The sequence below is a fragment of the Sylvia atricapilla genome, chromosome 16 (assembly GCF_009819655.1).
Source record: "Sylvia atricapilla isolate bSylAtr1 chromosome 16, bSylAtr1.pri, whole genome shotgun sequence".
Taxonomy (NCBI): domain Eukaryota; kingdom Metazoa; phylum Chordata; class Aves; order Passeriformes; family Sylviidae; genus Sylvia; species Sylvia atricapilla.
The window spans coordinates 8,788,639-8,815,707 of NC_089155.1; the positions used below are offsets into that span (position 1 = coordinate 8,788,639).

At 49.8% G+C, this 27,069-nt stretch overlaps 1 protein-coding gene across 9 annotated transcripts in view; it reads left to right on the plus strand.

Moving 5' to 3' along the window:
- Positions 1-238: 238 nt before the first annotated feature.
- Positions 239-27,069, plus strand: part of KCNQ2 (potassium voltage-gated channel subfamily Q member 2) — a 68,728-nt gene continuing 41,897 nt past the window's right edge. For all 9 annotated transcript variants that reach the window (XM_066330840.1, XM_066330844.1, XM_066330841.1 and 6 more), the window contains exons 1-4: positions 239-534; positions 24,094-24,184; positions 25,019-25,145; positions 26,253-26,428. In XM_066330840.1, coding sequence (XP_066186937.1) covers positions 239-534; positions 24,094-24,184; positions 25,019-25,145; positions 26,253-26,428 — 690 coding nt within the window. The remainder of the gene's footprint in view (positions 535-24,093; positions 24,185-25,018; positions 25,146-26,252; positions 26,429-27,069) is intronic.

The window sequence follows — 27,069 nt, forward strand, 5'->3', positions numbered from 1 at the left end:
GGTAAGGCGGGCGGGGTGAGGAATGGCAAAGGCGGATTTTTGGGAGTGGGGGGAGCGCTAGAAGCTGCTGCCGGCGGGGGACGCCAAGGGTTAAGGGGGCGGGCGGCGGCGGGGCGGCGCTGGCGGAGCCGATTGCAGCGGCTCCTGCGGCTTCGGCTGCGCCGGGCGCGGAGCAGCGGCGGGGAGCGCGGGCGGAGCCCCCGCCGGAGCCCCCCGCCGCCCCGGGCCCGCCGCCACCATGGTGCAGAAATCCCGCAACGGAGGCGTCTACCCGGGGCCCGCCGCGGAGAAAAAGCTCAAGGTGGGCTTCGTGGGGCTGGACCCGGGAGCCCCGGACTCCAGCCGGGACGGAGCGCTCCTCATCGCCGGTTCCGAGAGCTCCAAGCGGGGCAGCATCCTCAGCAAGCCCCGCTCCGGGGTGTCGGGCAGCGGGAAGCCCCCCAAAAGGAATGCTTTTTACCGCAAGCTGCAGAATTTCCTCTACAATGTGCTGGAGAGACCGCGAGGATGGGCTTTCATTTACCACGCATACGTGTGAGTAAAAGGGTGGGGGGCAAACCTGATGGCAGAGACCCCCGCCCGCTTCGGGGTGCCCCCCTCCACCCCCTCAGCCCCCCAAATACGCCGGAGAGGAAGGATGCTCCAGCTGCAGAGCGGGTGCGGGGAAGGGATGCCGGGTGCCAGGGCTGGTTGGGGAGCCCCGGGGGATGCTGCGGGGGGCGGAGGCTGAGCCGCTCCCCCCCGGGCTCTCCCAGAGCAGTCGGGCCGCCCGGCCGGGCCGCCGCTGCATCCCGCATCCCGCATCCCGCATCCCTCTCCCCAGCCCAGGCGGTGCCCGGGCACCGGGCGGTGATGGCCATCCGGGGAAGGGGGCGGGGGGGAAGCAGCTGCCCCTGCAGAGCTGGGGGGTGGCTCCCAGGAGAGGTGCGATGCGCCGAGCCCCTGTCTCCCCGTGCCCGCTCCTGCTTGCGGGGGAAGGGGCTGCTCATGCGGTCGGTGCAGGGGGCTGGAGCAGCGGGAGTGATGGGTAGCGACTGTTCCTCCGTCTTGCTTGAAATCACCATAGCAATGCTGTGAGCAGAGGAACAAAAAGCTCTGCTCAGGCACCGTCTCTCCTCCCCCCCACCCCCCAGCATCCTTCCCTCCCCGGCCCCATCTTTGCCTGCCGGGTGGCTGCAGTCGCTTTGGGGCCGGGGCTGGTTCTGGGGCTCTGATCAGGGTTCTGGAGATATTTCTTGTCCCCCGTGGGAAGCGCCTGAATGGGAGATGTGTCTAGAAAGAAATGCTAATCAGTGTCTGGGGCTCCCTGCCTGTACAGCCGAGCGGTAAACAAAGGAGCATCCCTGGGTGCACATCTCCCCCTGGGACCCGGGGTTTGGGCAGAAGCGGCCCAGCTGACCCGCGTTTGGCAGAAGGATTCCCTGAATCCCTGAAGCATTGCTGCATAGGAGCGCAGATGACTTCCCGTTGTTCCCAGGATTGCAAAGGGAGGGTCAAGATAAATCTCGGTGTTACTGCAACTCCCTTCCCTCTGGGACTTTCCACAGTCCCACTGGGCTCTTCCGCAGGCCTGGGCTCAGGCTGAGGTGTTCCTACCCTTGGTGCCATGGGTTTTTTTTGTTTTGGGTTTTTTTTGTGTGTGTTTTTACTCACGACCAGGGCCTCTGTCAGCTACGGCAAAAGGAATTTTGGGGCCTTTTCGGGTTTTTTCCCCTCTCTCTATCCTTTTGCTGCTGTGCTGCTGTAAGATAAGGAGTTGGGATGTGCTTTCTGCTCCTCAGCCATTTTGTACCTTGAGGCCTTCCTTGGAGGTGTTGGTGGGATCAGCCGGAGAGGGGGGATCCTGGCTGGGTGCGAGGGGGAGATTTGCCGAGCACTGCAGCGAGTTGGGGTCCTGGGGGAAGCTCGTCTCCCCAGGGAAACGGGAGAGGAGAAGAGAGAGCATCTGTGGAGCTCAGCTGCAGTGATGAGGAGTGTGAAGTCCAGCACTGGGCATCCTGAGCCCCTTTCATGCTCCCGTCCATCCTCTGGAGCTGTGGGTGGTTTGTGTCGCAAAATCTCCCAGAACCGTGTGGAGGGGCCGAGTGTTCACGTTGAGAGCTGGGTTATTGCCTGTGTGTGCAATGAGCACTGTGGGCTGTTAAATACAGGTGAGACCCCAGCTGGGGGACGCTGGGGTGACAGTGACACAGACGGAAGGGGCTGAAAGCCAAATGACAAACAGCAGGGGTAGCTCTGACTCTGAGGGCTTCACAAACACCTTTGGCTTCTTCAGCTGCTCCGTCTTAACTTCTGACCTGTTTGTCTCTCTGTGGTGGCATTTGCTTGGGCAGCCAGGAGTCATCCCATGGCAGGTGCAGGGTCACCCCAAAGTGCCCTGTTCCCAGTGCCAGGCTGTTCCCAGTGCCCCTTGGCTCTCACCATGCATCGCCCCCAGCCCGAGCAGCCGCATTTGTTCTGGGCTTGTGACTCCACTTGTATCCGCTGTGGCACCACAGGGAGCCCTGCAACACCAGCCTCTGCCCCCACCCCTCCTGCACCTGCTGGGAGATGGAGGCTGGATTCAGGGCTGAAGTGGTAATTACACCAATGTCGTGAAGAGTTGGTGATATAATTTTTTTTTTTTTTAACAGTGTATTGGGAAGTTCTATGGACTCTAGTTTTCTGTACTATACACATGATAGGTTTAGCCTTGACGTTTTGCTGTTAAAGTGTTTGAAGAGCTGAAGGATATGGGAACCTTCACACAAAGTTACCAGGATGAGTTCATGGATCAGTTATCCCCCCTTGGTGCCCGGGTGAGCCTGGCATGGCCTGTGCCAGGTCTGTGAGTGCTGGATGGGTTTTGTAACTGGAAATCAGTAATGCAGACAGACAGGACAGATAGAAAGCTTATTCAAAGGTGTGGGAGGATGACAAGACTGCCTCAAGGTCACAAAGTTTGTATGGAACAGCTGGAGCCTTTCCCATGTCCCGAAGGCCAGTGCAGTGCCCTGTCTGTGCTATTGGGGTCCCTCTGTGTCCTCGTGCCCCAAACCTCATTTTCTGCCAAAGCCTGGAGCACAAAAGCACCTCTATGAACCTTTAGCACCTTTAGCACTTTTCCTGCATCCTGCAGGAATGGGAGTCCTGAAGAACACTGTGGATGAGGGTGCCCTGTCCTGCCACTGTCCTGGGTTCAGTCAGCCCTCTCTGCTGCCAGTGCCCCCATTTCCCTGCTCCTGCTGCTCACTTGCATGAAGATTTATTTTCATTGTGAGTGAGTTGATGATGTTGCAAGGCTGGGTTTTATCTCATAGAGATGCTCACAGACCCAGCTGCCTTTCCAGGCATGGAGCTGCTCCGGGGCTGCTCAGGCAGCTCCCTGCACCCAAGCCAAGACAAAAGCTACTGGGACTCTCTCAGCATGGAGATGTTTTAATAAACGTGAGAGGTGCCTCTGGGTAAATACCTCTGCTCAATTCCTGCCTGCAGAGGCCCAGGCTGATTCTGCACAGGGCTGTTGATGCTCTGCCTGTGCAGGTTGCATTTATTTCCAGTGCTGCATCCTAGATCAAATCCATCTGATTTCATTCCCCACCTCTTCCTGCTGTCGATCACTCCCTTTCGCACCATTTCATGCATAAGAAATCAGGGAAATTCAAACAGGGAATCTCTCACTCCCCCAGCCCTGGTCTCATCTCAGATGTTGCCTCTCTAAAAGCGCCGTTGCCTCTGTGAGCAGAAGCTCAGTTTTATATTTCTGTGTTATGATTCATTTTTGTACCTAATAGCTCTTCCTACATTGACACAACTGGGTGACCTGCTCTTGGGAGCTCTGTGCATGATATATGTGATATAATATATATTTTGCACAAACCCATGGACACTGAGCATGGTGGGCTCCATTTTTGACTGTAGATAGAGGTAGTCTCTGGCTCTCAGAAGTCTTAGCCTCCTTTATCTCTTACCTTCTCCCGATATTTCTCTCAACATCTTTCCTCTCTATTCCCTCTCCACTTTTTTTTTTTTTTTTTTCTTTTTTTTTTTTCTTGGCAGATCCTTAACAATGCAGCACATGGCTTCATTCTGTGCAAGGCTGAGCTGAAACTTGAAAAGTTCAGCTGTGTCTAAATAGCAGGTCAGGCTTTTTGAGGGGTGCAGCAGAACTTTAGCACTTAGATCTCAGTTCAGTTCTCTGTACAGGTGGGCATTTGGCTTCCAGATTTTTTCCATTTTATTACTCTGATTTTTTTCCCTTCTAGTCCTTTTGGCTTGGTTTCTGTAACCTGTCCTGTGCTCAGGAGGGGCTGTAATGCTTGAAAGTGATTTTTTGTCCCTATCTGTCATCTGATTTCAGGAGGGATCACTGAGTTCTGTGCCATCCTAACCAAGGGGCTGGCACTGGGCACCTCCATGGTCCGAGGTGTCTGAAGATGCATTTACTGATCCCTGGGTGAACTGGTCAGGTTTGGTCTCTGAGCTGAAGAAGGAGATGCATTTGGAACAGTGGCAAGAAAACAGGATTCAGGCACTTTTAAAGCTGTGTCCTCAGGAACCAACATAATTCCTGCATTTCCTGCTTAGAATTTACAACCCTAATGCATCTCTTTAACTGTGTTAAAAATAGTTTGGGTGCATTTTTCATCTGCATACTGTGCACCATACATTTAGTTAATTAAGCGAGTGCATGGACCTAAATTATAATAAGGAGGAACATTTCCTCCCTGTTTAATTCTATTAAAATTTCCTTGTACCATCCGCATCCCATTTGTTCTTCCCTTTTCACGCAGACAAGCCACCTCTCTCTCCAGTGTCCTGCCTGCATCCTGGCATGAGGGGAGCACAGAGAGTGGATGAGGGGCTTCCCTGGACTTCCAGAGTTTCTTCTTGCAGAAGTGGCCTCTTTTGTGACTCCTTTCACTCCTCAGAGCTGATGAAAGCACAGTTATTTCCCATAGATCCATTCCCAGATGATCCCTCACACCAGAATTCAGGGTAAATGTGGTCTGACAGTCTCAACTGTCCATCCCCAGACCGTGAGGAGCTGTGGTTCATGGCGAGCCCTCACCCTCAGACGGGGTTGTTGTGGGCAGGTACGATGTCACGAAGCTCAGCCCGCCCACCAGTGATGTCCAGGGACCTCTCCTGGATTCCCCTTCCCAGCTCCAGGCTGAGTGGAATGAAGGGGCCAGTACGGATCTCGCACAGGTGCTGAGCTTAATGGACCTGCTGGACTCTGACCTCCAGAGTTCTGCCCTGAGCTGTGGGGTCGTGTCCACCCCAGGGACCAGGGGACCTTCCTGGTGGGATGCCTCACGAGCTCCTCTCCAGCTGCTTAGTCAGAGCTTGGTGGGAGCAACCTGATTTCAGTCGCTTTAATGTGTCACGTTCCAGCCGTCACATTCACCCCACACTGACATTAGGGAAATGAAAAACAAGCTGATCCCCTGGGTGTCCTCTTTTCTGTGCTGCAACACACCTCAAACAGATGAGTCTTGCTATGGTTGGATGCATTCAAAAAGGAACAACCCAAAATGCAAGCCCCAAATCCTGTACTAAAGGGGAGAGGGGCATAGCTCAAAGGGATATAGTCACAAAAATCAGGTTTCTTGGTTGTTGTGGTTTTTTTTTTTTTTTTTTTTTTTTTTTTTTTTTTTTTTTTTTTTTGCATTGCAGCAGAAGGACGGGATGACAGGGTGAGACACTCTGTCCAGGGTGAGCAGGGCACAGGGTTTGCCTGCCAGGCATCAGTGGTGCTCACAAGAATAAAAAAGCATTTAAATTTAGCGTTCAGCTTCTGCGAGTTAAGTAGCAAACACTTAGCCCTGCATAACCCTTTTTTAAGGTAGCCCAAATGCTCACTGGTTTCTTAGTTCCTGAGGAACAGATTGTTCTTTAAATTGTGGTGACAGGGAGATGTGCCAGTCCCTTTTCCTGCCATGTAATCTCCTGTGGAACAGATATGGTAGAGCTGAGAAAGGTGGAGGTGGTTCCTACAAAGGATTAATGGCCTGTCCCTGTTTGGTGTGATGTCCCTGTACATCAGAGAGGAATCTCCAGCACTGAGATAAACACTTCTTTAGAATAATGCAATGAATTTTTGCCCCTGATGGTCCTAAAAGGAGCCACATGGCAAAACCAGATTGTTTTTGGTGGTGGTCTGGACTGAGTTTCATGAATGTATTTAGAATGCATTTAGAGTGTATTTAGATGTACTTGACTAGTGAACACAGGATGGCTAAAACAGGTAGTGCAGAAGAGGGTGCAGGGACCTTCACCACCATGTCTTTAAATGGCTCCTAATCAGGTTGCAGGACAAAAAGATTTGGGCTCTTCTGACAGCCACCTGTGAGAAAAGATGATGCCACCAGGACTGCAAGAGCGGGTATTTCAATGAAAGTTTTGTTTTCCAGTAAGAGCAATCTGTGTGACAAGCAGGTTGTGTGACCTTGCTCAGCCCCCTGAAGCTGTGGTGACCTCGGCTCCCCACGTGGCTCTCGTGGCCTTACCCTGGGTGAGCTGCAAGCACAGCCCCCTGTGACACTGACAGCAGAGGTGTGCATTTATTGTGAAGCACTGAAATAATTACTTGTAGTGTTTGATGGGGAGTATCTCGCACGAGGCTCTGCTGGGATGGCAGGAGCTGCCTCGGGGCTTCTTGGCTCTGCAGCTGCCAATCAGTGAGGGAAAGCAGAGAGGTCCTGCAGAACTCTCTGGTCTCTCTTTGGCATCACTCCAGCCTTTTAATGTGCTTTTTAGATGTGTGGAAAAGTTTTGGTGTTGGTAAGCATCCATCCAGTGATTTTGTTTTTTTTGAGCGGATTGGATGTCAAAGAGCTGCCTTTTCCAAGAGAAGAAGCAAGAAGACCTCTGGAATCTTCTCACCTCTCTCTCTTGCTGCTGTAGGGAGGTGATTTAAAGCTACATCAGAGTCACTGGGGTTGTTGGGACTGAGCAGCCACTTGATTTGTCTTGGGATCTATAATGTCCCGATGTTTTTAAGGTGCAGTGAGCTTTCATTGTGAATTTGGCAATGCTCAGATACGTGCAGAATTCCTCGTGGAAATCCCACAGGAGCCTCAGTGCAGGCTTAGGTGGGCAGGTTTGCCTTCTGGAGGTGCCCATTTCTCTCTGTTGATGGCAGAGGAAGCCTAATTTCCCTTGCACACCTTAGTGAGAGCTGGGTGGGACCAGTCCAGGCGAGGACAAGACAGAGCCTGGCGTGATTTTAAACTGAGAAACAGGAGTGAGTGGAAGCATCTCCCACCTCCTGCCACAGCCTGTGGGAACTGGGGTGTTCAAAGCCAGACCTGCACTGTGGGCAGCCCAGCAGGTAGGGTGAAGGGAAGAGATGGGGCTGATCCATATTGAAATGGGGTGACCTGGATGTGACATGCTCCTTTGAGAGGTGGTTTTGAGAAAGGAATCTTTCCAGCAAACCCTTGTGAGGGTCAACTCTTGTGAGAGTTGATCCTGTGAGATCAACTCTTGTGATCTGCAAGGCAAGAGTGGAAAAAATCAGAAGCAGTCAAGCTTCCTTGATACTGGTTGTAGTTCCTAAGCAGCTCCAGTTGTGCTTTAGAGTGAAGTGCCCAGTTACCATCTTCATTCAGAGATCCTTTTTTTTTACTGCCTTCCCCAGGAGTGTGGGACAAGGAAAAGAAGCAAGAGGACAGGCAAAGGCAGAGAGAATGACTGAGTTAGGAGGCAACTGCTCTCCATCTGAACTTCTGGCAGTCCATCGTGGCTGGTGCTTGGTCTCTTCAGGACAGATTTTGCCTTGAGGAGGGTCTTTCCCAGGCATTCACAAATTCCTCATTTGTAAACAAACCCTGATCTGCCTGGCAGTCCTGCTCTCTCGTTTAGAGCTCTGCCAGCCCTGGGGAGGTGACAGTGTGGGAGCAAATTAGGGCTGGGGTGGCAGCAGAGCTGCTGTCACGCACTGCAAGGGATGAGCACAGCAGGGCAGGCACTCCTAACGCAGCTTCCACAGCCAGCCTGTCACTCTCCATGAAGTTATCATGATGCCCAGGAAAAAAAATAAGCTATCAGAAATCCTGACTGAAGGGTGACTTGTGTACACCTCGTGTGTCTCCTGTGTGAGGGCAGTAGCTTGTGTCTGGGTACCTGCTGTGCCTGTTTCTCACAGATTTGGCTTGGTGTGCTGGAAAAAAAAGAAAACAACTAGTATGGGGTGCAGAGGAAAAAGAAAAAAAATCAGTCAAAGAAAAGTTAAAATTAATAGAAAGGGGAAAATATTATTCTGTTAACATTACAGCTGTGTGCAAGCACCCCTAATGGGAGTAGAAGCCTACAAGTTAGTGTTCTGACCATCAAGTCAAAAAGAGCCAGTCCCTGCTGGAAGACTTGGTGTGTTGAGCATTCAAGACGCAGAAAAAGCATAAAACAGTTGTTGGGGCACTGCTGGTAAATGTTCTCTTTGCTCCACTTTTCTTTTTAACAGCTTTTCCTGTCACCTGATTTGCTTTGAGATTGGTGATTTGGTTTCTGTCTGTGCTCCTTGGGTTTGCAAAGGAAGGTGGGGTTGGCTTTGGCCAAGCTGTGGTCTGAGAACCTCAGCAGGGCTAGTGCTGGGCTGGGAGGATGCAGGTGGCATCTTCCCAATGACCTGGATCACCCACAGAGGGACAGTTTGCTGTGATCTCACTGTTCATTACAGATGCAGCACGTGGAGGGCTGTGAATGGGTCTTATTGACTTTCTCCTGTTGGAGTGTTACATGTGGCAGCGAAATGACAGCTCTGGGAGACGTTCTCCTGCATGTTTATGGGCTTGTGCTCAACTCAGAGTCTCAAAGTGGCCATTAATTGAGTTTATGTTTGCTTGGAGGTTTGTTACCTGATCTGAAGAACGTAATAAGGGATGTAAGAGCACTCCAACTTTCACTCAAGAGGAGAGCAAAATAAGTAAATATAAATATCTGTATATTATAGCTGGACAAACAGGGAGTGAGGCTATGTTTCCTCCTGCCACTTCAAGCCATATGGTGGTTAAGCCTGAGTGCTTCCAGGAGAGGCAGTGAAAAGCAAAGCCTCTGCCCAGTGACAAGGACTACTCAATGCTCTTGAGGCAGGTTGACTGCAGGAAGGGTTTCAGCTGGTGACCATTGCCTCAGCGTTGGACGTTGTTATTTTTCAGTGGTTACTCATCCTTCCTCTTCCTTGGAAATGCCAAGCCTTGCCCAGTTGACCTCTTGCTAGGCCTTCCTCCAACCTTTCTGGGGTTTATTAGCGCTGATTTCTGCTTTAAGGACTAGTGAGATCCCTGAGTCATCCCCTTAGGCAGGGAGCTATTTATTTCAGAGTGTGTGTGTTACACTCCCTGGGAGTGGGTGTCTCTCTTCCGCTTTTGGATCCTGCCCTGGCACTATATAAAGACTCCAGGCTTGAATGAGCGACAAAACCAACCCTGAAACTGGCTCCATCCTTTGGAAGATCTGTGCTGCTGGTCCCATCTCTCCTGGCTGCAGGGGCATGGGTAGGAGCTTGCATGGGGTGTTTGTCCATCTCGGGGTGTGGAGCTGCTGGGGCAGCTCGTGGGGACCTGAGCATGCTGTATGTGCTTGAGGAGCAGCTCTTGCTCTTCAGTGGCTCGTGGCTGAGAGGGAGGTGGGATTTGTATCCTCTTTCATTTCCCAGAGGTTGCTCTGCTGCTCCTGTTGGGTTTTTGATTAGTGGGGTTTTCACTGTTTAGAAGAGATGAGGTATTGAGTGGCTGTAAGTCTCCACTGGGACCAGAGCAGGGACTGGAGGTGCCATGGGCAAACATGGGTGGGCTCCTCTGAGACACTGCCAGAGCAGGAATTTTGTTGTGTCCTTTTCCCCAGGAAATGCCTTTCCAGACACACCCCATGCCTGCAGAAAGCTGCCCTGTGATGAATTTGGGGGGGAAGGAGTAGCACCTCTCTGGGAGCTGCACAGAAGCCAGCCAGTGCTAATGGCAGTGTTCATCCAAAAGCTGACTTCACACCCAATTAAGCATCACCCTGAGCCAGAGGGACAAGTCCTCATGTCATTATGTCTTGAACTCAATTGCTGGCACTTCATGAGGGCTGTATCTCCATAGCCTGAGGGAACGGAGCATTTAATCCGTATCAGCACTAAAGAAACTCAGTAAATGTGATCTCTGGTTTGGTTCTTGTGGGTAGGGGATGCACATCTCTGTCATGGTCTTTTCCTTAGTTATGGCTATTCCTGTTAGGAAGGGAAAAGACTTAAGACTGAAGGAGAATTTCCTGAGCTTTGTCTGTAATTTACCAGAATTTTGCATTGAATCTTTCTTCTTCTACACATTTTTGTCTTTTAACATCTAGATGTTTTTAATGCTATTCTTAATTAGCAGTTTCTCACTTACCGTGCCGGCTAATGAGGCATAGGAAGAACTTCTGCACTGACCTTTTGTAGCTGATGATGTTTTTCTTTTCTGCAACACAAAACAGATGTAATGTGAAACCTTCTCTGGAGCTGCCTCTCCAGACCCAGAGCCTGCAACCTCCTCCTCCCGATGCAGTTGTGGGTGGTGGGAGCACCTCAAGTTACATTAAATGACGCAGGGAGAGCTGCTGAGGCTTGGTGTGAGGATCAGTAGATTAATGGGATAAACAGAATCGTAGAATTGCATTAGAGGAGATCTTAGAGCTTGTCTTGTTCCACTCCCCTGCCATGGGCAAGGACACCTTCTGCTATCCCAGGCTGCTCCAAGCCCTGTTCAACTTGGCCTTGAACACTTCCATGGATGGGGCAGCCACAACTTCTCTGGGCAACCTAAGAAGTTGTGCCAGGGCCTCCCCACCCTCACAGGGAAGAATTTCTTCCTTACATTGAGCCTAATCCTGTCCTCTATCAGTTTAGATAACACCGTGTAGGTATGAAACTTGGTTGTAAATTGGCAATGATTTTAAACAGTTTTAGTATGGGGAGAATGATTTGGGGTTGTAATAGGGAAAGGTAATGGAAGTGTCTGAATAAGACAAAGGAATAGACTCTAAAGGTGTTTCTATCCTACTGTTTACCAGGAGGTGGGGATGTCAACATCTACAAGTAGGTGGGGCGTACATATCACAACCTCAGGTCTCCACCCAAGACTTGGAATAGCCAAACCTAGGAGACCTACTAGTAATTCAGGGCTTGACCTGGACTTGGCCTATCCATCTGCAAGAACTTGGGCACCTGGGGAGCACCTCCATCAAACCTGCCATTTTTGCTTCCCCTCTTTGCAGACAGCCTTCTGTGGGTGTGTGCTTGGCAGAGAGCACCTGCCCAAAGCCCAGCCTGCTGTAGATAAACAGGCTGAACCTCCAAGAGGAGTTCAGTCCTCTCTGGCCTTGCTCTTCCCCTCTTGGGACCTGATGGCTATTGAAAATCACAGAGAAATTCATGAAGGTAATGAATTGCCTCCCCATCTGTTTCTGGGGAAGCCCATCTGTCCTGCAGCCATATCCCTGTGGGATGTGTTGGGGAGAGTGGCTGGAGTCAAGCCTGACCTGTGATGGTATTCCCTGCTGCCTGCAGTGTCCTGGTGGGATGTACATCCCATCTGGGAAGCACAAGGGCTGCTAGAGCCCAGAGCAGCAGCACAGGCCTGATGGGTTTGCTCTCTTATTTTCCATTTGCTAAAAGACAGCAGAAATTAAATGAAGATTAATTAAACATTTTTTCCCCTCCTTCCTGCTTCCTCTTGCTCTTTGCTGTTTCTAAGACTGAAAATATGTGCTGGAGAGGAAGCTCAGCTCTGAGCATCCTTTCACAAGTGCAGCATATGGCCCCCACGGGACTGCAGGGAAAGGCCCTCTAATTATGGGAAAAGTCCTGCGAGGCCGGGTTACACAACCAGGATGGAGCTGCTCCTGCCTTGGTTCAGCAGCAGGCTGAGGATGCTGTGACTCCAAATACTACCTGGCTGCTCTCCATTCATTGCTTTGTGTCCCTGTCGGTGTCCTGAGCGCACGCACGCGGCTCCGAGCCAAGCAGGAGGGACAGGGAATGTGCGGGATCATAAAAGGGCCACTGGATATTTACAGCGCCCGCTGACATAATTCCCAGACAGCCCGAGCATATCTCAGAGCTGGCTGATGGGTCTCCAGGGAGATGTGGCTCCTTTGGCACCGAGTGAAGGTGACTCCCAGCTCTGGCAGGAGCAGGGTGCCCTGGTGGGGGATCCGTGCTGCGGCGTCTGCTCGCGAGCTCCGCTCCGGCTGCTGCCGCTGGCTCCAGAGCCAAGCCAGCGTCCAGGGAAGGATTGAAGACTGTTGCAGACGCTTTCAGCTGTTACCAGGGGGTGGACTAACCCCTTGGTTGTGGTGCTGGGCATGGCCTGGGGTCGTGTGCTGGAGGACTTTGCTCCCGTGAGCTCTGGGGTGGCTTTGTGTTGTCGTTTAAGATGCTGTATTGGCTCTGGTCCACGTGAGCCCTGGTTGCTGGTGTGCTTTGCAGTGGTTTTTTTGCCAGGCTTTGTGCTACTCTCTAGAAGGATTTATTCCTTGCTGAGGGCCATGGACATGTCTTGAGCAAGACCTGGGCTTAACCTCAGCTGTGCCCCTGTGTGCTGGGGGGAGTCATCAACACGTTTTCTAGTTGGGAGCTGAGGTAGAGATGAATTCAGTGACACAGGATGCCTGCAGCATAAAAATCCAGTATCCCTGCTCCACAGGCTGTAACTCTAGCATCTCCCTCCTCCAGCTGCAATAACCATTTCCCATACAGAGTAGGAGCCTTCAGGATGTATCCTTGTCCCATCACGCCTTCCTGGGTTTTGAATTATTAAATATTGTCTCTGATCTCCATTATAAATGTTTTTAAAGCATAGTTACTTATCAGAATAGAAAATGCTCTGGTTCTGGCTTCATCTGCTTATGGGATTTACAATAAATGAGAACAGTTTTAAAAGAAGGGGCTGGAAGTGTTCAAGGCCAAGTTGGGTGAGGCATAGAGCAACGCGGTCTAGAGGAAAGTGTTCCTGCCCTTGGCAGGAGGGTTGGAACGAGGTGGTCTTTAAGGTCCCCTCCAACACAAATCATTCTGTGATTCTATTAAAAAAACAATCATGAGAGGTTTTGGTGGCAGGTAAACACAGACAAGTAAAATCGTTACCAGAGGATGTCCAGTTTTGTTCCAGTGGACGCTGGTTTGTGTCTTCTGTTTAAAACAAAATCCCCTGCAAATTCATTAGTGTTAATAGGCTGAAGAGTGTTTGTTGCTGTGACTTCCACAGTGCCAGGTTATAAGTTGTGCTCTGGAAGTGCTGCTTCCCACATCCCCATCACCTCCTGCTGCAGCTGACAAGCAGCCTGGCCGTGTTAGACCCAGGACTGTACCTCTTGCTTAGAAGGAGCAAGGAGAAGGTGCAGATGCAGAGCAGGAGACCCAGGGCCAGCTGCAGATCCAGGCAGCTGCTGAGCTCAGTGCTGGTTTCCTGTGGCTCCTGGAGCCTGCAGTCCTGGCTGCGGATTGCCGAAATTCCCAAGGTCAGATTCGTGCTCGTTGCCTGTGAGGAATGGGTGGTACCTGAAGCTCTGCAGGAGGTGGTTTGAGCAGCACAAACCCAGCCGTGGTCCTGCTGTTGATCATTCCCTTGCTGCAGCAGGGTCTTGCCCCACAGCTGGGCACATCTGTGTGTGTCTGTACCGAGCACCTGCAGCATCCCTGAGTGGAGCTGCTGGATGTGACCCAGGTGGGGGATTCCCTGTTTTTCCAGAGGAATGAAACTGTGAAAGCTGCCTCGGGAGTAAGCTGGGAATTTGATGTGGGATCTCACTGCTGCCTGGCTGGCTCTGATTTCCTCTGGACCCCAGGGGAGAAGCACCATCTCCTTCTCCTGTTCCCAGGCTAAGCTGCAGCTGCTCTCCCAGGCAGCAGTACAGCGATGCCACAGGGCTGGGGGAGCTGCTGGGGGACTTGGATCATGCCTGAGAAAAGGGGGTTAAAAGCAGGTTTTTGCAAGCCTTTGCCTGCCATTTTAAACGGGAAGGATGTTTCCTTGGCAACGAGATGGATGCTTCCCAGCAGAGCATATGGCTTCCATCGACTTTGATTTACCAGTGTGTTGAAATGGCAGCTAGATAATCTCTCTTCAGCGTTACTGTGTCCATGCCCTGTGTCCCTGTTCCTCAGGAGTTTTTAAAGGGTCCAGCCCCTGCAGTGCTGCTCCTGCTCCTGTCCCAGGCCTGGGGCTGCTGGGGTCCTGCCCCTGGGCTGAGTCTGGGGATCTTTGTAAAGTGAGACCTGCACAGAAGACCTGAGCATCACCCAGAGCAAGGAGCTGGAAGGTGGGAAGGAAAACTTTCCCTGCTTGTGCTGCCTTTCCCCAGCCGAGCAGCTCCTCCTCCTCAGAGATTATAATCCACAGCTCTCTCTTCCTATTCTCCTCCCTGCTTTAAATCATTTTTAGATGTTTTCCACCTTTCACCACACACAATCATCTGCCTCCTGCAGCTTGCTATTTATTGTTGTGTTTACTGGCACAGGGAAATAAGGAGAGGGAACAAACCTGTCATTTGCTGTGCGGGGGAACGTGGGGGAGCTGCTTTCTGGGAGCTCGTGGCTTTCCCAGGCTGGCTGGTGTGTGCCAGCCCCATGGAGCTCACGTGGCAGCCTTCTCTGGGGGCAAAAACCGGGGGAAGAGGTTCTTATCCTCACTGCTGCCCATCACTTTGGCAGACTCGATGAAAATCGGCCAACAGATCCAGATTTTAGGTAGACACAGCGAGGCAGCCAGACAGGGCAATGGTGTGAGGCTCATCCATTGCTTTAGGAGTCAGGAGATCCACAGAGGTTTGGTCACCACCTGGTTGGTGCTGTCTGAGCCTGATTCCCAGCTGCCCATGTCTGGGTGGTTCATGGCAATGAGCAGCAGTGAGGGACAGGCGTTTGGGAGCTGGCTGGGTCATGTAGCCTTAACTGAAGAGCTTGTGTTGACCTGTGAGGTGCTGCATTGCAGGGACAGCTGGGGAGGACACTCATCATTCCTCCCCTCTTCCACTGATGGAGGTTTTGGGGGAGCTTTGGGTGAGGTGATGTCACCTTTTTTGCAAGTATCCAGGTGAGCACAAAAGCCCTGACTGAACGTGCTGGTTCTCAACCCCAGCCCTGTTTGCAGCAGGCCCCCAAAGCTGCCCAGTTCAAACCAGGCTCCCTCACTGATTTCCTGTGGCTGAGCCATGGCTTTCCTGCACTTTCTGCAGGGTTCAACTCTCTGGGCAGCCTCTCCCTCTGGAAAAGGTTCTCCATGTGTGAGCCATGCTCACCTGCTCCCGTCCACACCTGGCCATCCACCTGCAGAATTTGGGTTATTCCAGGGAAAAAGTGAGAAGTGAGAGAAGTGATTAACTGTCCTTTGGTGCTGGGGATTAATGTATCAGGTGCAAAGAAAGGCTGTGCCCTGGCAGACCTGGCACTGTCCACGCAGGTGTCACGAGCTGGCAGTTCTCTGCCATGAGCCAAGGGGGTGACAATGTGGGTGGTGGCAGGAGGATGTCCCCATCGCTCCTGGGGAGCACAAATCTGGCTACTGCTCAGAGAAATTTGCTGATAGAGAGGAGAAGGTGGAAAAGGACTTTTAAATTCCGAGTTGCAGCTCCTGGGAGACTCAAAATAGTTCTGTTAGTGGTGAAGTTAAGCAGGGATTGACTGGCAGCTGGTGTGGTGTTCTCCCCTCCCTGCGGCATAACTGGGCTGGTTCAGCAATTTTTTAGGGCTAAAGAGCACTGTCTTCTAAATGCTGAGCTCTCCAGAGAGCTGAGTTTGTCTTCATCCCTTCACCCTGGGCAGCTCCTCTGGGCTGCCTGATGCATGGCCCAGATGGAAAAGATGTTCCCATCCTGACAGGAGCAGCTTCACAGGCATGGACAGCACCAGGGCTGTGCTCTGCCACCTCTGCCACGGAGGATTGTGATATCCTACCAACGTGGGGAAGGGAGGAGAGCTCCAAAACTGACCACTGGCCTTTTATTTCTGGTGCTGCACCTAATCCTGCATTTTCTCTTGTGCCAAACTCAGGTGTCTCTCAGGGATTGCAAGGTTTGGACTGAGCTGAGCTGGAGCCTCTCCTGTGGCAGCGCAGCCCCCTTGGCTTTTAGGGGATTATTCCTGATTTGTGCAGAAGTGGGTGAGAGGGAACATCAATCCTGATTATTGTGGCATTCCTGTTATTCCTCGTGGTGTTTTTTTTTTGGTTGTTTTTTTTTTTTTTTTTTTTTTTTTTTAACCCAGTTTGGGTGTCATAATCTTTTGGGGACTGAAATCAAAAGGCTGTAAACCAATTCTTTTTTGGCTGTCAGATCCTCCTCACTACCTGGGACAAGAGAGGTAAAATTAAACAGATGTTGAAATTACCAACTCTCAAGCATATTATATGGGCAGTTTGCAAATGCTTCCTTATTTTCCCCAAGACTCTGTTTATTAAACAAATGAATGAGCAAATGAAATTAGCAGGGCTTTGATAATCCTTGGGTTTTACACTTTGGTGTTATCCATTAGCCTCTGGTTCTCAGAAACCACATCCTTGTCATCTCAAGGAGCAAGGAATGAAGCTGAGGATGGACTTGGGAAGTGACTGGGGCATCTGAGTGCCTTCAAAATTGCCAATATCTTGGCTGTTCTCCTTTACTCTTAGCTGAGAGGAAACCCAAGAGCAACAGTTCTGGGGTCCTGCTTTTACAGGAACACAAGCCAAGGGCCTCACCTTTGGGGAAACGGAGGTTTTTAAAGGCAGCACAAGGATTTTGAGCCACTTAGTTGCCTTCTGTGTGTCTGGGACAGTTCATGTGGCTGCTGAGAGCTGCTGAGGCCCTGTGGCAGCAGCTCCCTAAGGATGCTCTCAGCAAGGATTTTTTTGTTTCTGAGGTGCTGAAATTCATGGTGCTGCAGAACTAGTGCAAAGTCAGAGATGGGGAAGTGAAGCTGAAGGAGCTCAGGGGGCTGGAGCTTGTCCTTGGTGGGCTCCAGTTGAATTGCTGCTTCTGGGACAGACCTTTGAAAACCCAGGGACTATTCCTGTCTGCGGCGGGAACCAGCCCGGATGGAGACAATCTTCCTATCTGCAATTAGACCAGAGCCTATTTTTGTATATCACATTCCCTCGAGGAATGTTTAGATGAGATGCAGCATTACATTTTATAGGGACAGCTTTCTTTTAACCCAGTTTTGGAGCTCACTTAAGTCAGATCGAGTGACTTGCCCAGGTCAGTCAGAGGAGTTTGACCTCAGCAGGAGGAATTCTAATTCCTGCATGTTCCAACCATGCAGCATTTCCTTGTGAAATTTATTTTTCTTGAGGTGTTGCAGAGAAGCAAGGCTTAAGAAACAGAAAAAACTTGATCTTCAAATAGGGATAAAGGTTGGATCAGGAAGGTTTGCATTCCTGTGCTCACTAGCAATGATTTCTCCAGGGTGGGGAGGAAACAGAGGCTCTTTTGAGGGAATACCCTGTGGGATGAAAGAGAGGCAGTGCTCAGATTTCAATCTGAATAATACGGGTATTGCATGAGACAGCAACTTTCCCTCACATTAAAATCAATGAGCATGATCTGAATAAATGCCTGCACAGACATTTTAAGAATTACTTAAATGTCCAATATTTTATACTCTTAATTTACCTCCCAATGCACTGTAATTGCACCGTGGGCTTTAGGATTCTCTCCCATGAACCATTTCTGCAGCTGCATGAATATATTTCTCCCCACCAAATTTTTTGAAAGAAAGCCTCAGCCCGGCAGAGCTGGATCCCAGCAGGAACAGACTCTTCTGGCAGGTGCATGGGCTTGATTAATACTTTGGGTTTTCCTCCAGACATCTGGCTCCTCTGAGGCTGCGTGTGCAGGGTGAGGAGAATACGCAGACAAGCATTTCCAAGTGATTCATTCTGGGTGAGGACAAAGCGGAACATTGGAGCTAGAACTTTGCATGCAGTCATTATTATTAATAAGGCTTTTATTCAGCCTAAGTTAAATGATTAGAGCCAGCCTGTAAAAAAAAAAAAAAAAAAAAAAAAAAAAAAAAACCCAAGCAGTTCCTTACATTTAACTCCTTTTCCTGCTGTAAGAGTTCAGATCTTGATCTCCATCCCCTGGCATTTCCAGACGGCTTTTGTTCTTTGAGGCTTCAATCCAGAAAAGCTCTTAAGCTCACTCTTGTTCCTAAGTGTGAAGATACACAATCCTCTGCTGGACTAGGGACAAGTTGTTTCATGGAATCCCAATTTCAGCTCAAATTCCTGCAGTCCATGGGTCAGTGCATGGGTTTGGATCAGGACTCTGACACTCCAGTTTCCACTCCAAAAGCTCCTCCAGCCTTTTGCCCTTGCTTGTAACAGATTTCAGAAATGGTGGATATTGAAGGAAAATTTTCCTAAATCCTGCTTTTATTTCTGAGAAATGTGCTTCCTCAATAGAAGGAAGGCAGGGCAGGAGGTTTTGTGACTTGGTTGTGCCACTTTGCCATTCTCTTACAGGGGGATTTCACAGATGTGTAGATGTGGCACTTGGGGACATGGTTTAGTGGTGGCCTTGGCAGTGCTGGAGAAGGGTTGGACTCAAAGATCCTGGAGGGTTTTTTCAACCTTAATCATTCTATGATTTTCCTTCCCATCCCAGGGCCAGCCCTTTAACATGGATCTCTAAGAGTTATTTCTGTGTAGCCTGATCAATTCTCACCTCCCAGCCTCACTGTGCACACCACAGCCTTCCCTGGAATGCTGCTGTGGTCCTCTGGAGATGCTCCAGGGCTCCTTTTAGACCACCTACTCCAGTGGAAGGTGTCAGCCCCAAGACGGGACTTTGGAATTAGGTGATCTTTAAAGTCCTTTTCAGCCCAAACCATTCCACAGTTCACACACTCCACATTATTGCTCTTTATGGCTTTGTACAAGCAAGGGGGTTCTTATCAAGGCTGCTCAGGCCTCACCTGAGTGCACTGAGAATGCACAGGAGCTGTAAATGTTGTCCCAGACAGGCCTTTGATAATGATTTATTAAAAAGCTTATAAACCGTGACAATCCCTGCCTTGGAGCCAGCCAGTGTGTTCACCACAATGTTTCCTACCTGCATGGATGCTCAGGGATCCTCCAGGCTCATCCAAGGAGCACAATCTCAGGATGGAGGATGGGGCTGGGCATGGCCAAACCTGAGGGGATTGAGATGCCACCAGGAGTGATTTTTGGGAAGGAGAGCATTCGTTAAGGCACAGCACCAAAAAGCAGAATTCTCCACTTCTATTTCCAGCTCTTCTAGTGACAGAATTTTCCTTGGGAGATGATTTTGGCTGAGACCAAGGGATGTGGGAACCTGGAGTGAGGTATTTAGGCTTCTATTCAGCCTTGGAAATGAGCAGCCAGGTTGCAAGTCACAGCAGGATTGCTTACATGAATAAAGATGATGGATGCTCCTGGCTAAGGGTAGGAACCATACGACAAAGTCTTTATCCGTGGAAAAGTCATGGCTTTCTCAGCATTTTGCTTCTGACTCAATGGAGGTTTAAATTGAGCTGCAGATTCTCCCATTCTGATTTCCAGGCTCTCTGAGCACTAAAAGGCATTTGCCAATCTCTGTTTCTCTTTGCTGTGGGTGCTCTTTCACCCTCACTTATTGTCGTTTCTGTATTTTCCTGGCCTTTGATTTACATCAAAGTTTTAGGTACTTGAACTGCAGCGTTTCACAGAGCCCACAGCAAATGGATTTACTGGGATTGCAGCTGGATTGCACATCAGCACATCAGTTTTATTTTAGCACAATTATCAATGCCTTGTTTACATCCCCAAAGTAATTTTCGAGTATTTTAAATGCTTTAAGTTGCTTTTCATTGTGGAGCTCTTGAATGCCTGTAGTGAAATACTCATTCCTTTCCAGCTTTGCCCCTTCTAATTAAACAAATCATTAACGGCCTTTCCCAATTCCAGGGAAAGCCATCAGAGTGGACAACAAGCACAGTGGCTTCTTACAAGCTTCTGTCACCTCCTTGTGTTGTATCCATCTCCTTCACGTCCAGGAATCCAGTTGCTAATTAGTGGTGCTCCATTAGAGGAACCCCAACATTTCTGAATGTCAGGGAATTTTATTTGAATATGAGTATTTCAGGAATAAATTTAGAGGCCTTTTGAAATTGTTATGCAAATGGGTATGTGGATTCAAAGGGGGTTTCTTTTGGAAGGCAAATTAGATGATTAACCTGAGAAGCTTTATGATGATTCCATCATGTGCTTTCACTGAGGAAGGAAAAAAAAAAAAAAAAAAAAAAAAAAAGAGAGAGAAGGACAATCTTTCATGTTTCGTGCCATTTGAAGTATTTTTATTTCCAAGGAGGAGTTCAGTCATTCCTTTTTCTGTTGCTAACCTGAAGCACAGTGGATATGAAATCTGGATATGCAGATTCTGTGCTGGGATTTAAAAATTGTAATAAGAAGCTTGCACGGGTGTTTTAAGTCAACATAACCTTTGGATGTAAAGTCAGACTTTGGAGGTCTTTGGATTTACTGGTATTAGCAGCAGTCAGATTTGCACAGCTGAGTCTTGGCTGAGCTTAAAGGTTTCAGCAACAAGTGTGGGGGATGTCAGAGCAGCAGAAGGTGCTGGGGGCCTGCAGGGATGAGTGGTGGGTGGGAAAATGCAATGAGGTGTCCTGCTCCAACAGGCTGGAGGCAGATTTCTCCTTCCTGTCACTCTGGAGAGGAGACAGTGGTCCCAAACCCCCGGAATCCTGCCCGGAGTTTTGGGATGCTGGGTGCTGACTCCAGCCATGCATCGGGCAGGACCTGGCTGCTCAGGAGGAGGATATTGTCTTCTCCAATGTTCCAAGCAGAATTGGCGTCTTTAATGTAAAAATCATTAGATGGGACCTAATTAATGCTCCTTATTGCACATGAACATTTCCCAGAGTCAGGCTGCAGACGTAATTTGCTTTCATTAGATATGTAGCTTAAAAATTAGATTCATCCCAACTGCTGCACTATTTTATTGGCTTGTTTCCCTTTCCTTAGCTATCCATTATTATCTGAAGTCCTTTCCTGATCTGTCTGGGTAGATTAGGTGGAATTAAAGCAGAGTCCAGCTTCCTGTTCCCCACCGCCCTCCCTCTGTGACAGCTCAGAGGACACATGCCCTGATGTGCACGTACCTCTCAGCTTCCCTCTTCCACTCCTCTGTCCAAAGGGGATCTGCAGATCCCTCAAAGCCTCCCAGGAGCCAGCCAGACCTGAACCCCTCAAATGCAGTTTCCTTGCAGAGAGGTGTCATTCTCTGAGTGTCCTTTTCCAGCCCCCCCAGGGGTTGGTGGGTCCCACATTCAGGCAGAGAAGCTGTGCATTACTGTGGAGCAATTTTGAGATGTGTGTGCAGCTCATCCTGTGCTGATCCAGAGCCTCATCCCTTCGTGGCAGACTGCTCCTTGCCTGGTGGCTGGGACAGGGAGATCCCTTACCTGTTGGGACTGAGCCAAGGGGAGGTTTTTGTCCCTGTGGGATTTGGCCGTGGATCTCCCATGCTCCGCTGGAGGAGCTGGTGCATTCCCTGCTGCCTCCTGTGCTCAGCAGAGCTGTAATTAATGCTGGCCCTGCCAGCCTGATCTGTATCAGATCTCCCTGGCAATGGAAGCCCTGGGGAGCCCGGAGTGGAAATTGCAGCAGCTCTGAGCTGGCCCTGGGGAGCTGAGGAGCACGAGAAGGCTGAGGATGGGGCTGCAGGGATGTGTTGGAAGAGGGAGAAGCAGCACCCAGATGTCCAACTGTGCCAGTAGCACTTGGAGCTGCCCCACCTCTCCCCATAACCACGGCTTGCACAATCCTTCGTTGGGATTTGAAGTGATAAAGCAATTTCTATTCCTTTGTTTTCCTCCCATCCCATCAATATCTGCCTAGTGACAACTTGACCTACAGGAATCCTCTTTTTTTTTTTTTTTTTTTTTTTGTGGTGTGTGTCCCTGCCACGACTCATGAATTGATAGTGGCTTTATTCTGGATCCATCCAAGGTGATCAACTGAGCAAACACAGTGTGCAAACCTGCTCTGATACTGGCACTTTGCTTTCAGCCCTTCCTCAGGCACTTTACAGTGATGTTTGGCCACAAAAATAAATACAACTCACATTCTACTTCTTTAATCAGAAAATGTAGAATTCTCTTTGCCTTTGATCCCTTTCCATTATCGGGAGGGTTTTTTTTTCCTCTTTCTTCTCTCATTGTTTATTCATTTGTTTCTCACTTCAACATAGAAGTTTGCAGCAAAATCTGGGCTGTTCCAGGAGTGCAGCAACCTAGTTGCAGCTCCTTCTCTGCTGGACTATGGGATTATCCTCCCCTACCATGGTGTGGGCAGCAGTGGGGCCCCTTCTCCAGCTCCCAGGGCATGGCCTCAACAATCTGGAGAATGTTGGGATGGATGGAGTCCATCTGACTGCAGGGCAGCTTGTGGTGGGATTGTTTATGGCAAGAGTTTTAAAAACCAGCTTGGGGAGAAAAGATACTGAAGTGGGACGTGAACAACACATTGAGTGACATCATGAGTGGGATTGGAGGTGAGGTTTTATTACTCTCCTGAGGTTGTTTCAGATGTCTGCACACCAAATCTGGTGTGAGAAGGAGAAATTTGCAGTGAGAAATCCGGCAGTTATCTGCTGGATGCTGGATTCATCTTGTGGCTGATAAAGCCCAGCCTTGGCTGAGATGGCTCTGAAGGTCCCTTACCTCCAGCAGTCCCTACCTCACCACCACATTTCAGCCTGTGGTTCAAATAAATACTGCAAATCTCCCTGTTTTTACTTGTTACTGTGACATTAATGGTCACTGCAAAGCCACAAGCCCGACCTGGTGGTGTGAAACTCCTTCTCTTTATTCACCAAAAAACAGCAGCCCCCACCAGCAGAACCAAACCTTATAAATATTCACAATGCAGTTTGTAGGAACGTGAGACAAAGTCAGACAGATGAATTATTTAATGCTCTTAAAGAATGCAGCTTTTAGTTTCTCCTTGTGCTGGCCTACTTTATTGTATTAGTAAATCGATCCTGAGTAAATTAATTTCCCTGCTTTTGTTGGAGCAAGCAGCGGGCAGGGGTGGGAGCCTCCATCCTTGAGCAGATGCCAGGACACCTCGGCAGCTGCGGATTCAGGCGCTGAGTGTCAGGAGAGAGTCGAGTTCCTGTCACTCATTCCCTGCCCTTTGATTTGCATCAGAACATCCAGCACTGGGCAGCCTTGATGGGTGCAGGCAGTGAGTGACAGGCTGGGGTGGCACTGCCCAGGCTGCTTTTGGGAGCCTGCTCGTGCATGTAGATGTCAGTGAGATCTGGATGTGTGCTGGGGTTTAAACATCTCCCCGGTTTTGGGGTCAATTAGAAGCTGACAGAGCTGTCATCATTATGGCAGGATGAGGCTTCTTTTGTCTCTGAAGAGCTGGGACAGAGACCAGCCCAGCTCCCTCCCCGGTGCCAACAGCACCAAAATCACATTCCCTTGGGCTGGATCCAACCCCTCTTCTGTCCCGTGTCCGGCCACAGAAGAGCAGAGTAACAACCACCCACCTCCCAGTGATGCTCCAACAAACCCAAAAAGTCACCAGTCTTTCCAGGCAGTGAGGAGTTAATGTGGAGTACCTGCCTGAGAAAGGAACATTAAATCCACCCAAAAATGTCCTACTCTGGCAAGAATTGCAGCACCACTTCTGTGTGAGCTTTTGTGGATGTAAATGCATAAGTAGAGCATGAGTGGAGCTCATTCTCAGCCCATGCTCCTGCTCCGCAGCCAGTCTGCTCCCCTCTTATCCCTGTTAGAAATATCCCTGCTCATTTGGATGCTTTTGGAGGCGTGTTGCTGAAAGAGCTGACACTTCCTCGGAGAGAAAATATCAGAAGCGATCAGAGCTGCCAGCTGGAAGGGGAAATGGATTGGCACTGGCGAAACTGGGGATCATCCAGTGGTCCATCACACATAACCCTTCCAGTTAGCAAAACTGGGCATTTGACTTACCCTATTTCCATGGGGCTGTAGCAGCTGTGCAGTAAATACTCAGAGAGAAATATATCCAAAATTGCTCGCTGAGTTTGCTGGATGAGTATGAAAATTTACTGCCATTAAGACTGACCTTCTCTCTCTCCCCTTTTTATGTTCTTTAGTTTTCTACTAGTGTTCTCCTGCCTGGTGCTGTCTGTCTTTTCAACCATTGATGAGTACCAGAACAGCTCAGAAGGGGCCCTTTACATCTTGGTAAGTGGGGGCTGACAATGAGGTATTAAAATAAAGTCAAAACCACACAGACCCCTGAGACTGGGGGTGTTGGAGGCAGGAATTTAAGCTATCCCTTGTGAGATTGGGATCACTCAGGCCTATGGATCAGAAATGGGAAAAATTATTTAAAAATCCAGGGGTTCTGGATCCACCTGTCTCCTCTCCTTTTGTCTGTTGTCCTCTTCCCTATTCCTGCCCTACATCAAATCAAAAGGTGCTGCAGACTAACTAGGGATTCACTAGGTTTGACATATGAGAAAGGTTAGACAAGATCTCAGAGGAAAGGGAGCATGCATGGGACATTCAGGTGGAGATGGAGAGGGATGGAAAGAGCTCATGTGGCATCAAGGGATGGAGGATCTACACCATGCCTGCACCAGATCTCCCAGCACACACAGGCAGCCAGGCCAGTTTTCTAGGGAATAAGCTGAAATCTCCTTTTGTCATCCTCCAGGATTATTCCCGTTCAGTGATTCCCGTATCTGCTCTTCCCTCAGCATTAACTGAGCTGAGTCCTGGAGACTGGTGGTGGGGAGACAGCGAGGTGCTCATCAGTCCTGTGATGGGGGAACAAGCACAATATGAGGAGGTGTAAAACTCCAGTTCATGACTACGACGTGCAGCACCTCTCAGCATGCTGGGGAGGGAAGACACAGCAGCAGAGATCCCATGAGCCAAGCCTGGGCTCTCTGCTGGGTGGTGCAGACAGCTCAGCCGTGTATTTTCTGAGGTCGTGGTTTTGTCCTGGATTCGGGAGCGTGCTCTCCATCCTCCTTTTTCTCCCCCACTAATGGCACAGTTTACTCCTTGCAGGAAATCGTCACCATCGTGGTGTTTGGGGTGGAGTACTTTGTGCGGATCTGGGCCGCCGGCTGCTGCTGCCGCTACCGGGGCTGGAGGGGCCGCTTGAAATTTGCCCGCAAGCCTTTCTGTGTCATTGGTAAGAGCTGCAGCAGATTTCCCAATCCAGGACTTGCTTGCACGGTGCTCTAGTGTCTTCTGTGTGTTTTGGGGGTTAAACTTCAGCTGCTTCGTGGTCACCTTGAGAAAGGAAAAAATGCCAAAGGCAGAAGTCCTAATCCGTGGCCGTGGTTTTTGTTATTCATCACAGGGCTTTCCCTGTTTTCTGCTGACTTGGGAGCCATCCCAGTGCCCTGCATACCTCAAGTGTCATTGACAGCTGTCCACAGCCACAAAAAAAAGGTTAATCCAGGAAAAACTGAGCATGGGAACTGGAATCCTGCAATTGTGCTTCCAACCTCCACACCAAATTGTTCCCAAGTCATTGAGACTCCGTGTCTCACTTTGCCTTCCCTGGTGCTGCTGAGCTGCCTCACAAGGGAGTTGTGAGACTTAATTAATTATTGTTTGTAAAGCACTCAGTGAGTCTCCTGTGAGAGTGGCCATCTGGGCACAGCAGTGATATTTTTCTGGGATTAGAAATGGACAGAGTGGCTGTGTCCTTCGCTACGGAGACTGGCTTTGACTGTCTGGGAGCTGGCAATGATCATATGCAGGATTTCAGTCTGTTCCACAGAAAAACACTCCTATAAAATTTGTGTAGCAAATCAGGGAAGGAGGTTTATGGGATCTTTGGTATGTATCGAGCAAGACTTTTTTTCTTGGGCTGTTTCTTGGACTTTCTTTGTCCTTAAGCACCTTAGGATTACTATGGAGGATGTATGGATTTTCGTTCCCAGTTGAGATGGGGGAATTCCCTGCTCTGCTTAACAAGCAGCCATGGCTGATAAAAGAAGGGGCCTTTGGCAAGGATTAATGCAGTGTTAACACTGAATCAGATCAAAATTCAGGCTTTGCAGCATTTCTATGGGAATGACGAGTGTGGAGAAGGAAACCAGGATGTTTCCACAAGGTGGAAAGGATGACAAGGAGTCATCCAGTCTCAGATTAATGCTTTATCCTCCCAACACAGGACACAAGTGTAGGAGCCCTCTGCCACGCACAGCCCGAAGCAGTGGCAGCGCCATTCCCTTTGGTGGCGACCTGGCAGTGCTCCCTCACCCTTCCCTGCCCTGTTTTCCTGCAGACATCATGGTGCTGATCGCATCCATCGCCGTGCTGGCAGCGGGGTCCCAGGGGAATGTCTTTGCCACCTCGGCCCTCAGGAGTTTGCGGTTCCTGCAGATCCTGCGCATGATCCGCATGGACCGGCGCGGCGGCACCTGGAAGCTCCTGGGCTCCGTGGTCTACGCACACAGCAAGGTGAGCAAGGCCCAGGAGAGGACGTGGGGCTGCTCTTTGTGTTCTCCCCGCCAGAGGCACTGCTTTGGTTCAGCTCTCCATCCCAAAGTTCTTCCTGGCCTGGGGAGACTGGGAGGACACCGCAGGCAACACAGGGGTACAACACAGGCACAGTCAGAGACACAAGCTCTGATGGAGTGCTCCACTGTGGTAATGTATTTACACCTCCAGCAGGTGCTTCCAAATAGGGAAAGAGTTTCAGTTTACCTTTAGTCATTTTAGGAAGTTTAACTAGAAAATTCTGTGTTTTTCTCATTGTAAATGGCTTAGCGCCAGCACAGGAGCATGGATTGGGCTCTGAGAGTGAAACTCAAAGCTTGTTGTTAATTTCATTGGGCCAAAAGCCAAAAAGCCGACCTAAAGTGTTGAGTACTAAAGAGAAAGAACAAAGAAGTTTCAGGCTTATTGAGGCGTTGTAGCAAGGAAGAGACTTGTCTCAGTACTGTGCTTGGCTTTGCCTTTGTTTTTATGTTATTTTCTTTCTTTATTGAAACCTTTTCAATTTTTCAAGACACACTCAATCATGCCGTCTCACTAATTTAATTTTGCTGCTTCTTTGCCAAGCTAGACCCTCAGAAGTATGGGTTGAACTCATACTCAGC